Source organism: Callorhinchus milii, unplaced genomic scaffold (genome assembly GCF_018977255.1).
Source record: "Callorhinchus milii isolate IMCB2004 unplaced genomic scaffold, IMCB_Cmil_1.0 Scaffold31, whole genome shotgun sequence".
NCBI classification, from domain to species: Eukaryota; Metazoa; Chordata; class Chondrichthyes; order Chimaeriformes; family Callorhinchidae; genus Callorhinchus; species Callorhinchus milii.
In genome coordinates this window covers 900,709-912,959 of record NW_024704772.1, presented here as the reverse complement: position 1 = coordinate 912,959, position 12,251 = coordinate 900,709, and the positions used below count along the sequence as shown (strand labels likewise).

At 52.0% G+C, this 12,251-nt stretch overlaps 1 protein-coding gene across 2 annotated transcripts; it reads right to left on the bottom strand.

Moving 5' to 3' along the window:
* Nucleotides 1-4,555: 4,555 nt before the first annotated feature.
* LOC103189403 (synaptogyrin-1) lies at nt 4,556-12,048 on the bottom strand. Of its 2 annotated transcripts, none has more exons than XM_042344979.1 (4): nt 11,846-12,046; nt 7,221-7,458; nt 6,665-6,810; nt 4,556-4,869 (listed from the first exon to the last, which is right to left on the bottom strand). In XM_042344979.1, the coding sequence occupies exons 1-4, from the start codon at nt 11,939-11,941 to the stop codon at nt 4,654-4,656; spliced, it is 696 nt and encodes a 231-aa protein (XP_042200913.1). In that variant the 5' UTR covers nt 11,942-12,046; the 3' UTR covers nt 4,556-4,653. The 2 variants fall into 2 exon arrangements, with proteins under 2 accessions (XP_042200913.1, XP_042200914.1); XM_042344980.1 differs by lacking the exon at nt 4,556-4,869 and adding an exon at nt 5,832-5,963 and having other exon boundaries at nt 11,846-12,048.
* Between the last annotated feature and the right edge of the window lie 203 nt (nt 12,049-12,251).

Below are 12,251 nucleotides of genomic sequence, written 5' to 3'. Positions count from 1 at the left end.
AATCGTTGAACAGGGACACCCAGGCAGTCAGAGCAAGTATTGGGACTCTCTGTGTGTGTGTGTCTCTCTCTCTCATGTCAAGCGCTCCGAGACTCTGCCCCGAACGAAGGCCACTGCGTCAATGCAAGTTGTTGTTTGTGTGGGGCGGCCCTGTTTGTTAGGCCCCTCTTTCGGGAGCGTGAATTTTACTCTCGATGTCAGCCAAAGTGCTTTACGGCACTCGCGATGGCTCGGATGCTTCGCGGGAACTTGCTGTTGAGTGCAGTGACCGTGTATTTCGGGCGCCAACCCGGTAGGCAATTCCCGCAAACAGCAATGTAAACGAGTTTCTCTCGGGGAGGGGAGAATACACTGTGAAGTGTAGTGACTGCATCTTTTGTGGCCGAAACGCAGCAGTCAATTGCACGCAGCAGTGTCCCGGTCGCGGATTTAGTGACTACATTATTGTTTGTTTTGAAGGGATTATTACCCCCGAAAAAGCGATCCACCAATCGACCAACAACCGGGTTCCTACTTACTACTTTACTTACTGTAAACAGAGGTGTGTGCGTGTGTGTGTAGAGTAAGGAAACTTGCCTAAGGTTTTGCCCTGACCCCACCCGGGAATCGAACCCAGGTCCTCTCGCCTGCGAGTGATCGAACCACTGAGCTACAGGATAATCACAGCCCCAAACCCAACACAATTGTACCTACTTGAAAGATCTTTATTGAGAACCACAGTTTTACAGATAAATAGTCACCGATATCTGTCAAAACGAACACCAAAAAGTACTGCATTGTAGGAGGAGGAAATACACAGTCACAACGATATAGAAAGTACAATGAAATGCCGTTAAGGGTTGTACGACCTCATGGATTCAGTGTGAATACATTGCACAGGGATCCTCACGTGTGGGAACTTTCACAATATAAAGGTGTGGCGACTGCTTGTATCTGTCCACGAGGGGGGTCTGTCCATGAGGAGGGGGCGAGGGGAGAGAAGGGGGGGGGGGGGGTGGTCTGGCTAGAGACAGCCGACTGAGACAGGACCCTAGCCTGGTGGGGGGGGGGGGGGGCAGGTTGCTTTCCGCACCCGGGGTGGGGTGTAACAGGCAAATGGTAACGGTGTGTGTTTAACGCAGGACGTTTTATATACTATATATATATATTAAAAAAAACACAGGCAGCATCATCACCACACACAGAAGAGGGAGGTGTGCGTGTTTGTGTGTGTGTGTGTGGGAGGGGAGTGGGAGAAGGGAGAATAGCGGGAAGGTTAAGGCTCCTGTTCACGTCCAGGCATCGAGAGCCACCGAAGGCCAGAAATTCCACCCGGTCTCACCCCGCGGGGCCCATTTTTTTTAACCGTTAAATGCGAGATGGCACCGTCTCTCTGCGACTCTGTTCGTGTCTCTCGGTTTGTGGAATGTTAGGTTAGGTTCGGAGACCAGAACGGTCTTAAGGCTGAGACAGTGCGGAGCTTTCGGCTCGTGCGCGTCAAATTGAGGTTATGCCTTCCTTCAGTGAGGGGACGTTTCCCAATCTACCTCCCCCTCCCTCACGTATCACTTTATACCTCTCCCCCCTACCCCCCCCCATCCACGTATCACGTTATCAACCCCCCCCCCCCTCCCCATTGAACGCGAAAGCGCAGGCGAGAGGTTCCGAGGGGCGGTGGGAGGGGGAAAGAGTCAAGATATAGGAACAACAAGACAAATTCACAAAATGTCACCCTCCAATTCTAAATGAACAGGTGTTTCTGTCCGTCCCGAGCCGTGCCTCAGTCCTTTGACTAACAATCGACCCTTGTTCACCTACAGGAGTTAACAGACCCTCTCTCTCTACCGCCCACCCCCCCACCAACCACCCACACACACCACTTTACTCTCAAGTTTGGCTGAACAACAATTTTTTTCATATATATATGTTGTGTTTTTTTAAAAAAAAGATCTTTTTCTCGCGAAACCGAACAAACAACAGCGAACAATTACTGTACTTCGGCTGATAAACCTTAAAGCCTAATGACTGGAAACCTATGTACAGAAGAAGACACTGCACAACCAACTAGCGGCTAACAAACTAGCAACGAACATCACCTCACAGAGACACCCTCTCGCTTTCCCCTCCACCCCCTCCTCTCTCACTCTCGCTCTCTCCCCAAGCGCACAGCCACACCATAACAACCCTTGCATTTGACACAGCGTCTTATCGGGTCTTTGAGACGTCTCGAAGCGCTTCACAGGATATCCTGTGAAGTGCAGTGACTATATTTTGTGGGCAAAAGGTGGCCAATTGCGCACAGCAGTGTCCCACAAACAGTCGTGGATTGAGTGACCAAATTATTATTATATGTGTATATTTTTAAAGGATTATAACTCCCCGGGAAAACCGATCCGCCAATCGACTAACAAGCGGGCTCCTACTTCCTGCTAAGTAAACAGAGGCGCGTGCGTGTGTGTGTGTGTGTGTGTGTAGAAAGGAAACTTGCCGAAGGTTTCACCCTGTCTGCCCAGGAGTCAAACTCGGGTCCTCTCGCTTGCGAGGCGAGTGCTCTAACCACTGAGCTACACGACTCGATATTGTCCGTAACCCCCGGTATCCCCAGGTGCTTTGGGTCAAGACCTGAAAGTCGCTGTGGCCGAAATTAGAGACAAGTGACCCCCTATCCTCTGACTCCACATCTCACACTCACACGCACACACAATACAACAACGTGAAGACAGATTTATACACAGTGTAAAGCTTTTGTAACTCGGTCCATCCTTCCTGTTAACACACAATACCAGGTAGAACCGAGGAGATACAGCGAGATGATAATCCTCTCCGCTGGTGTTGGGGAAGCAAGGCATTGGCGACAAGCGAGAGAGGTGGGGGTAAACCTTGTCACACACAAGCGCGTGTGTGTTTGTGTGGGTGTGTATGTGGGGAGGGTGTCACATCAATACAAAATGGGCTGGTGCCCTGTTTTGAACATCACGCGAGAGTTCCTGTTTAAGGAGTAATTTGATTCTCTGTCCCTCTTTCTCTCTCTCTCTCTCTCTGTCTCCCCCCACCGCCCCACAGGCTAACTATTGGAGGTGAGGGGGAGCTAATTTCATGGGACTTCAACCCTTTCTGCCCACTCCCCTTCCTTCCCCACCCCCCCCCGCCCCACCACCAAAAAAAAATTGGAGCCGTCATCTGCCCTCCCAAGAACTCGTCAAGATCCGTTTAGTAACTGCGAGTAATAAACTCCCAGTAACTCACCCCCAGCTTAACTTGTCACTAACCACTTAAGTTATCGCGCTGTCGATATCCCCCTCGAGTTTGTGAAAGATCCCCAATCCCCTCTCTCTCTGTGCTTAGCCTTTTTTGTGTAACAAAATAAAAATAACTTGCTATTATTTGTGCTTAGATTTTCTCCCCTTCCCACCCAATCCCATTCTGAATGGCGTTACCCACCCCCCCTTCCCCCCACACCAACAAAAATGGGGCTCAATGTAGGTTGTGAACCCCACTCTCTCTCCTCCCCAACATACACACGCAAACACTCCCTGTAATATGGGGAGGGGGTGAGGAGTGCGGGGAGTAAGAGTGCACTTAGCTCTTAATGGTCAAATTGTTGTCATTTGCATTTCATGTGCTGTATGTAAGAGCTATCGAAGTGGCTTTTCCCCGAGCTCACGTGTTAACACGTATGTAAACACGAGCTCACATGCATGTAAACGCGGGTGCGCATGTAAACACTCGTGCGTACATGCCTATGTGCAAGTCCGCGCACCCAGGTAAACGCACACTTGTGTCAACACACGTGTAAACACATGCACACATGTAAACAGGTATGAAAACGTGGACGCATGTAAGCACACGCACACACAAACACACATGAAGACACGTACATGCAAACCACACGCAGAAATACTACACAGATAGTCCTCTGGTGGAGCTGCATGAGGCACACACACACACACACACACGGGACAGGCCCCTGACGGAGCTGCACGAGGGAGACAGACCCTGAAACCTTTCACCATCCTTCAAACTCTTCCCAATTATCGCAGTATATATAATATGTATATTTTTTATGTATATCTATATATATATATATTTATATATATATGAACCAAAACAAAACACACAGAATCAAACTTTTAAAACAAAATTTGCACCATTTTACGTGGGAGAGAGGGAGTGAGCGAGGGAGGGAGAGAGAAAGGGCCCGAACCTGGGACCCCAGGAATGGGGAGGGGAGGGGGCGGAGGAAAATGGGGGAACCTACCATGTGTGTGTGTCTGCCTTGAGAATCCTTTCTCGGTGTATGAGACACTGTAATGCATGGTGGTCTCTGGGAGATGGAATGGGTGGGTAGAGTTGGGTTGGGGTTGGGTTGGGTTGGGGTTGAGTTGGGATGGGGTTGGGTTGGGTTGGGGTTGAGTTGGGATGGGGTTGAGTTTAGGGGGAGGGGGCTAGGGTCAGCCCATTGCTACAGTCTTTCTTTTAAAGAAACATTGGCCTAGTAAAATGGGTATGTACACATGAATCTCTTCCCACCCCCCCAGACACTCACTCCTTCTCCTCTCACTCTCTCTCTCGTTCTGCCTCTCTCTCTGTCTCACCCAGTTGGTTGGTTGGTTGGTTGGTTGGTTGATGGCCGGCTGGGTGGATGAGTTGGGCCGGTTGATGGGTCGGTCTCTCTCAGTAGTTCTGAGTCTGGTAGCCTTCTTGATTGGCATTGTAGGGTTCCGTGGACGGAGGTTGCTGGTAGGCGGTGGACGTCTCTATCTCGTCCCCCGAGACGTAAGGGGCATAAGGGACCGAGGTGTCCTGGCTGGGGTCGGTGTAGTCTTGAGAGAAGAGTGCGGAGTCGGCTCCCAGCAGGTATCTCCTGTAGCCCAGGAAGGCCTGAGCCGCCTGTGTGGGGTGGGGTGGGGGGGGCACGTGTGGGGAACGAGGAGAGAGGGAGGGAGGGAGAGTGAGAGAGAGAGGAAGGGTGAGAGCAAGAGAGGGAGGGAGAGAGAGGATAGATAGGAAGAAGGGGAGGAGGGAGTGAGGGGCATAGAGGCGGCAGGGTAGAGGGGAATGGAGAGAGGAAAAGAGATAGAGAGAGAGAGAGGGGGAAGGAGGGAGGGAGAGGGAAGGCGGGAGAGAGGGAAGGAAGGAAGGAAGGAAGGAAGGAAGGAGAGAGGGAAGGAGGGAAAGAGAAGAGAGACCAGAACAAAACAGAGGACACCGTGCATTAGTTGTGTTATATTGGCACTGATTGAGACTGGGGAGCAGAGGGAGGAAGCGGGTTAGTTAGAGCTATGTTAAGGCAGGTCACGCTCTCAACGATCACCTCTTGCCCCATGCGTGTGTCTGTCTGTGTGACCTCTTGCCCCATGCGTGTGTCTGTCTGTGTGACCTCTTGCCCATGCGTGTGTCTGTCTGTGTGTTTGGGGGGGGCTTGTGGGGTGGGGGGCGGTAGAGCGAACAGTGAGAAGATAGGGGGACGTGGTGGGGATAGAGCAAGCGAGAGAGAGAGAGCGAGCGAGGGGGAGAGAGAGCTGGTACTCAGCGACCGATGCCGTGGGTTTGTTTTGGGGGTGAGGAGGAGGGGGTGTGCGGCAGCCAATGTGGGAGAGGATTGGGTTAGTACGGAGCAGAGAGGGCAATGGTGCCCGGGGTCAGGTCGGTTTGGGCCACGTGTTATGCCATCTCCCTCCACCAGGGGGCGACCGTGTGGTTAGACAGAAGCCTCCGCACTGGCGCTGCCTGGTGGCTGGAATCTGGAACTGCAGCACGATGGAATGGGCACAGTCAATAGTCACTGGAGGTCATTTGCACCCCTCCCCCACCCCAATTTTGGCGATGGTGGGGAGGGAGGGTGGGGGGGGAGAAGGAGGGGGGGGGAGTGAGGTCTTGGCTTAGGCGAGAGGCGGGGTCTCCTGAGCAGGAAACAGTTTATTGTATTCCTCAACGAAAGTTATATCTTTCAAACGGTCCATGGAAAATATCACCAGGTAGCCCTGCGGAGAGGAGGGGGAGAGGGGTGGGGGGTGGGGGGAGAGAGACACAGGTGATGTACAGGTAGCAAAACACGCACACAGCGCACGTTAAACACGGGTGTGGCACATGAAATATCGCGCGTTAACGCACTGAAAGCGTTCCGAGATGCCGTCCGGCCTGAAGGGTGCGTGTGTGTGTGTGTGTGCGTGTGCGCAAGTTGTTGTTGAACTCCCAGCGCTTTGGGATGTCCTTACGACGTGAAATAACGACGCGGAGTCCCTGTAGCTCAGTGGTTAGAGCACTCGCCTCGCAAGTGAGAGGACCCGGGTTCGATTTCCGGGTGGAACGAGGCTTAACCTTAGGCAAGTTTCTTTAGTCCAAACACACACACGCGCCCCCCCCACGCGCCTCTGTTTACCAGCAGTAAGTAGGAACCCGGTTATTTGTCGAATGGCGGATCGCTTTTCCAGGGGTAATAATCCACTAAAAAAAGAATTGGTCACTCAATCCATGACTGTTTGAGGGACACCACTGCACAATCGGCCGCCGTGTTTCGCCCACAAAATGTACAGTCACTGCACTTTACAGTATATTCTGAGAGAGGGAGAAAATGGGAACCAGAGGGAGGAAAGGACCGTGAGAAGAAGGAAGTGAGACGGAGGGCGGAGCACGTGGAAGGAAGGGAGCGAGCGGGGAAGGGAGAGGGGGAGGAAGCACTCACCCAGCTAAAGATGGAGAAGAAGCAGAAGGTGATGGCAGCTCTGGCAGCGTCCGCCCCCTCCCTCAGGGGATTGTCCTCCAGCTTAGCCGCCTGCCACTGGTTAGTGAGGAAACAGAAGCCAACAAACCACAGGAAGGACCAGGAAGCTGTGGGGGGAGGGGGTGGGGCAGGCGGAGGGGTGGGGGGGGGGCGAGAAGGGGCAGAGGAAGATAAAGAAGAAGAGGGGGAGAGAGAGAAAATAAGTCACATTTTTGGGTCCGGTCTTTAAAAGTAGCAAATCCTTTCCCACAACCTCCCCTCCCTCTCTCCCCCCCCCCCCACCACCGCAAACACCCTTATCCCTGTCCCCACCCCATCCTGCGTCAACCGCAACCCCCCACCACCTGCCCCCTCCCAATCCCCAACCCAACACCACTAGCCCACAACCCCCCAAACTCCAACCCCGACACCACCTGAAACCAGACCCCCTCCACATGCCCTCCCCGTCGCTCCCCACAACACCCAACCTTCCCACCCACCCACCCCCCCCCCCCCCCGCGCCCCCAGCTGCACTGACCAGAGAAGCCGATGTCAGCCAGGACCACCTTCTTGCGGTCCTTGACGCTGCTGATCTGGGGGAAGTAGGCGTCGAGGGCGAGGAAGGCTGTGCTGGCCAGGAAGGCTAGAACCCCAACCCCCACCCCGTAGCCACACGCACTGGGGTTCCGGTTGAAGATACAGTGTTGTTCCACCTCATTCGGGCGGTTTACGTAGCCCTCGTTAGCGATACTCCCAAACACCACGATAGAGAAGAGCTGTTGGGGGTGGTGGGGGGGGGATGTAATAGTAATATAATTATTATGATTATGGTTTGCCCACAGAATACACAGTCACTCCACTTTGCAGTGTATCCTGTGGAGTGATAAGACGGCTGTGTCAAAGGATTATTATCCCCAAATGGGACACACTCACTCGCGCACACAAATTACCCACAGAAAAGAGATCCGTTAATCGACTAACAACCGGGTTTCTACTTAACAACCCTAACCCTAAACAGAGCCGTCCGTGCGTGTGTGTGTGTGTGTGTGTTTGGGGGGGGGGGGGGTGTAAGGTAACTTGGCCAATGTTTCATCCTGGCCCGCCCGGGTCCTCTCGCTTGCGAGGCTCTGTTTAGGGTTATTAAGTAGGAACCTGTTTGTTAGTCGATTGGCGGATCGCTTTTCTGGGCTAATAATCCCTTCAAATAAATATATGATAATAATAATGTGGTCACTCGATCCGCGATTGTTTGTGGGGACGTCGCTGGGGGCGCAATTGGCTGCCGCGCTTCGTCCACAGGACACGCGCGGTCACTACACTTTACGGCGTGTCCTGAGAAGCGCTTTGAGACGTCTCGAAGACGTGATCAGGCGCCGGGTCCAAGGCCAAGGGTTATTGTTATTATTTTTATTATTACGATAAGGTCACTTCCTGCTTCCAGCATCTCCGGGGCTGATCATGTTACCGGCCTCCGGCTGATCATGAGGCAAACCTCTTTTTCTTTCGGGGACGAGGAACAATCTGGAAGGTCACGTGTCGGGACGTGGTGGGGCGGGGGGAGATATTTGCTTCAATGCCTGCCTTTCATTCGTGGCTCCTGGGTTTTTTTTTTGTGGGGGGGGGAGGATGGGGAGGAAAGGGAGGAGTGGTGGGGGGAGAGATGGAAGGCAGGTCATGTGCCCATAGCCATTGATGCTTCGCTAACACTGTGACCACATTGTCTTCTGAACGGCGTTGCAGAAATCACAAGACTAACTCTTATTCACGGCTCCAGTCCATTTCTCCAACGCTCGCTTCCTCCCTCCTCCCCCATACCCCACCCCCCCCCCCCCCCCAAACGATCTTCCCTCGTGACACACACCTCAAACCCCCTCGCCTCCCCGCAGTCACTCCCGGTCCAGACCCCTCAAAGCGCATCGCAAGATTTGTAATAGATAATAATAATAATAAAAATAAACCTTGTATTTGATTTGACACAGCGCCTGATCACGTCGTCGAGACGTCTCAAAGCGCTGCACAGGACGCACAGTGCAGTGCAGAGTGACTGTGTGTGTTTTGCGGGCGAAACGCGGCAGCCGATTGCGCCCAAGCGACGGCCCCACACACAGCGAGCGGCCGTCTGCGCGCGTGTCTGCGTGTGTCCGCGTGTATCTGCCTGCGAGTGCGTGTGGAGTAAGGACACTTGCCAAAGGTTTCGCCCTGACCTGTCCTGCCCGGGAATCGAACCCGGGTCCTCTGGCTCGAACCACCGAGCTACAGGGACTGAAGACGCTCTATATATATATATATATATATATATAAAAATAAATGTGATGTGTTGTTGTTGATGACGGGATGAGATGAGATGGAAGTTCAGGCTCTGGGGATGTGACGACATCGGTACCAAGTGTTGCTAAGCAACTACACGGGTGGTCAAGATGCATGAATCAGCATCTCCCCCCCCCCCCATCCTTTGCCCCCCCATTACCCCCAAATCGCCTCCCTGTCAGGCTCACCCCACCCACCCACCCCGGGTCCAAGTCCCTAACTGACCAGCCCAGCGCCTTGGGCCGTCCTCCCGACGTGAAAGCCGCTGGGTAAATGTCAGAGAGAGCGAGTGAGGGAGAAAGGGAGAACAAGAAAGGTTCCTGCTGTTATTGTACTACACGCCCGGCCGAGCCATTAGCCTCACTCGCTCTCACATGATGGATGACCTTGGGTTCGAAAGCATCTCATGACCTGTCTGTCTTAGCCCCCTCCTGGGACAAACATTTGTTTTACATCTCTCTCAGCCTCTCTCGTTTTCTCCCTCTTTCTCTCTCCCTTGCCCTTGCTTCTCTGCCTCTTCCCCTCTCTCTCCTCCATCCCTTCTCTCTCTCCTCCATCCCTTATCTCTCGCTCTGTCTCTCTCTCTCCACACCCCCAATCTCTGTCCCTTCTCCTCTCTTCCTTCTCTCTCTTTCTCTCCCTCCCTACCTGTCTCTATCCATCCTTTTTCTCTCCCTCTCCCCCTTTTCTCACTCTCTCTCCCCCCCCACCCCCCCTCAACAGGCCTATAAGCATTGGAGCTACTTCCCTCTGGTGTGGCGAAACCCAGAACAACAACAACATTACATTTGTATAGCGCCTTTCACGTTGGGAGGATGTCCCAAGGCGCTGGACAATCAGAGTTTCGGACCCGAGCTTGGGATCTGGACCGGGAAGGGTGGAGGGGAGGGGGGCAGATAGAAGGGTGATCGAAGGCACAATCAAAGAGGAGGGTCTTGAGATGGGTCTTGAGGGACAGCCCAAGTTACCATCTCATCAACCATCCCATTAGGGAAGGACATGCACAAGACCTTTCCTGCTATCGGAAAAGAGAACGGAGAGAAGGGGGAAATGAGAGAGGAGGGGATAGAGTGAGAGAGGAAGAGAGAGGGGAGAATGCCCAAATCATTACTTCCCCAAATCTGTATTGGGCATTTCAATGGCACGCCATTGCCCACCTGTCTCGCCAACCTGTCACCCCACCCCACACACCCCCATCTACGCCTAACCTCACCCACTCACCGAAAATTAAACCACTTTTGCAAACCAGACAAAAAGCTCATATTATACACTGTCTGAAAGTTTCGGGGGGAGTGGGGGATGGAGTTGGGGAGGAATCAGAGCACCTCTGTACCCACTTTCTCACCCTCTCTCTGTGTCTCCCTCTGTCATTGTCTATCTGTGTCTCTATCTGTGTGTGTCTCCCTCTATCTGTGTGTGTGTCTCTGTGTGTGTGTGTGTGTGTCTCTGTGTGTGTGTGTCTCTATGTGTGTATGGGTCTCTATCTGTGTGGTCTGTGTGTGTGTTTGTCTCTCTATCTGTGTGTGTCTCTCTCTATCTGTGTGTGCCTCTCTATCTGTGTGTGCCTCTGTGTGTGTCTCTATCTGTGTGTGCCTCTGTGTGTGTGTGTGTCTCTCTCTCGCACCTGCCCACTGGCAGGCATGTCCTTCCACCCTTCATTGCCAATCAATCTCACCAGCTAATCCCCACAGCCTTATTGTGGAGAGAAACGTGACTCACTCATGTCTACGTAGAAATCTTCCGCGCCCCCCCCCCCCTCCCAAGAAAAACACATCCCGTCTCTCTGTCTCGCTCCCTACCCTCACCCTCTCACTTCCCCTTTCCCTACACATCAATAATAATAATAATTCTTGCATTTGATATAACGCTTTAACACATCGCCGAGACATCTCAAAGCGCTTCACGGGATATACTGTAACGTGTAATGATTGTAGATTTTGTTAATGAATAGATAATATTAATAATAATAACCCATACACAGTCTTGAGAAGGATCCCTTGCACCCTTGATTATTCCCCCCCACCCTCCCCCTCTCTCCATATCTCTCTCCCCAGAACAAGAACATTCATTGAACCAAACAGACACATCTTTCTCTCTCTCTCTTGTGTATGGGGACCAAGGTCAGAGAGATTCCTACACAAATTGCGAACATGTCGATTGACACAACACCTTCCTCAGGATTGTTTTTATATACACAAGACACAGTGTGTGGAGGAGATTTTAACCCCCTCACCCCCCCCCTTTTCTCTCTCTCCTCTGTCCCCCTTTTTTCCCCCTCTCACCCCCTCCTCCTCTCTTACCCCCTTCTCTCTTTCTCTCTCCCTTTTCTATCTCTCTTCCCCCTTTCCTCCTTCTCCCCACCTTTCTTTCTCCCTCTCTCCACCTTATCTCTCCTTTTTTCTCTCTCTTCCCATCTTCTCTATCTCTCTCTATCTCTCTCGTATGTCTGAGATTTAAACCCTCCTTCCCCCTTTCTTTCTCTCTCTCTCTCTCCCTAGAGTAAAAAATAAGGAAGGGAGGGGAGGAGGTAGAGATAAAGGTGAAGACCCCCCAAAAAAGGATAGAATTGAAAGTCAACTTGCAAATCAACCTGCAAACAGCAGGAGCTGAACAATGGTGGGGTTACCATTGCATTAAGTGGAATGACTGCTATGACATTGCTCAGTCTCTCTCTATCTCCGTGTCTATTGGACCTTCTTCCAATACAAGGCATTGCAAGCCATCTCTCTGCCTCCCTCTCCAAATCCATCTCTTTTCTCCCACCACACACTCATTCCCCCCCCCACCACCACCACCTCTCCCTCTTTCTCTCAACAGATTTCGTTGAATTCCCTCCCTAGGAAAATAAATACTCACCCAACACACAGCCCTCACAATGCTCTGGGGCTGTTTAATGAAGGTGATAGGATCAAAAGCTCCCCCAGCTCTCCCTGCACCATAAGCTGTCTCCATCTTCCTGCTGCTGCTGTTATTCTGCCTCTCTTCTCTCTCTGTCTCTCTCTCTCTCTCTCTATCAATCTGTCCCTAGTGCAAGGCAATGGGAATTGCAATGCTCTGGTACAACAATGTGTATGTGTGTGTATATATATATGTGTGTGTGTGTGGGTGTGTGTCTCACTTCAGTCAGTCAGCCACAGTTTAAAGCACAGTTGAATGACTAAAACACAGCTCGCAAGCAACATGCAAAAAGGAGGGGGAAATAAAGAATATTGCATTGCTTTGAATTTGCGATTTGTACAAAAATGATAAGAATATAATAGTA

Excerpts from the sequence above, each read along its gene's own strand:
- LOC103189403 (XM_042344979.1), bottom strand. The coding sequence starts at position 11,941 with ATGGAGACAGCTTATGGTGCAGGGAGAGCTGGGGGAGCTTTTGATCCT. Across the intron at positions 7,459-11,845 it reads TTGTGAGGGCTGTGTGTTGG|CTCTTCTCTATCGTGGTGTT; the intron begins GTGAGTATTTAT and ends CACCCCCAACAG. Across the intron at positions 6,811-7,220 it reads GGCTGACATCGGCTTCTCTG|CTTCCTGGTCCTTCCTGTGG; the intron begins GTCAGTGCAGCT and ends CTCCCCCCACAG.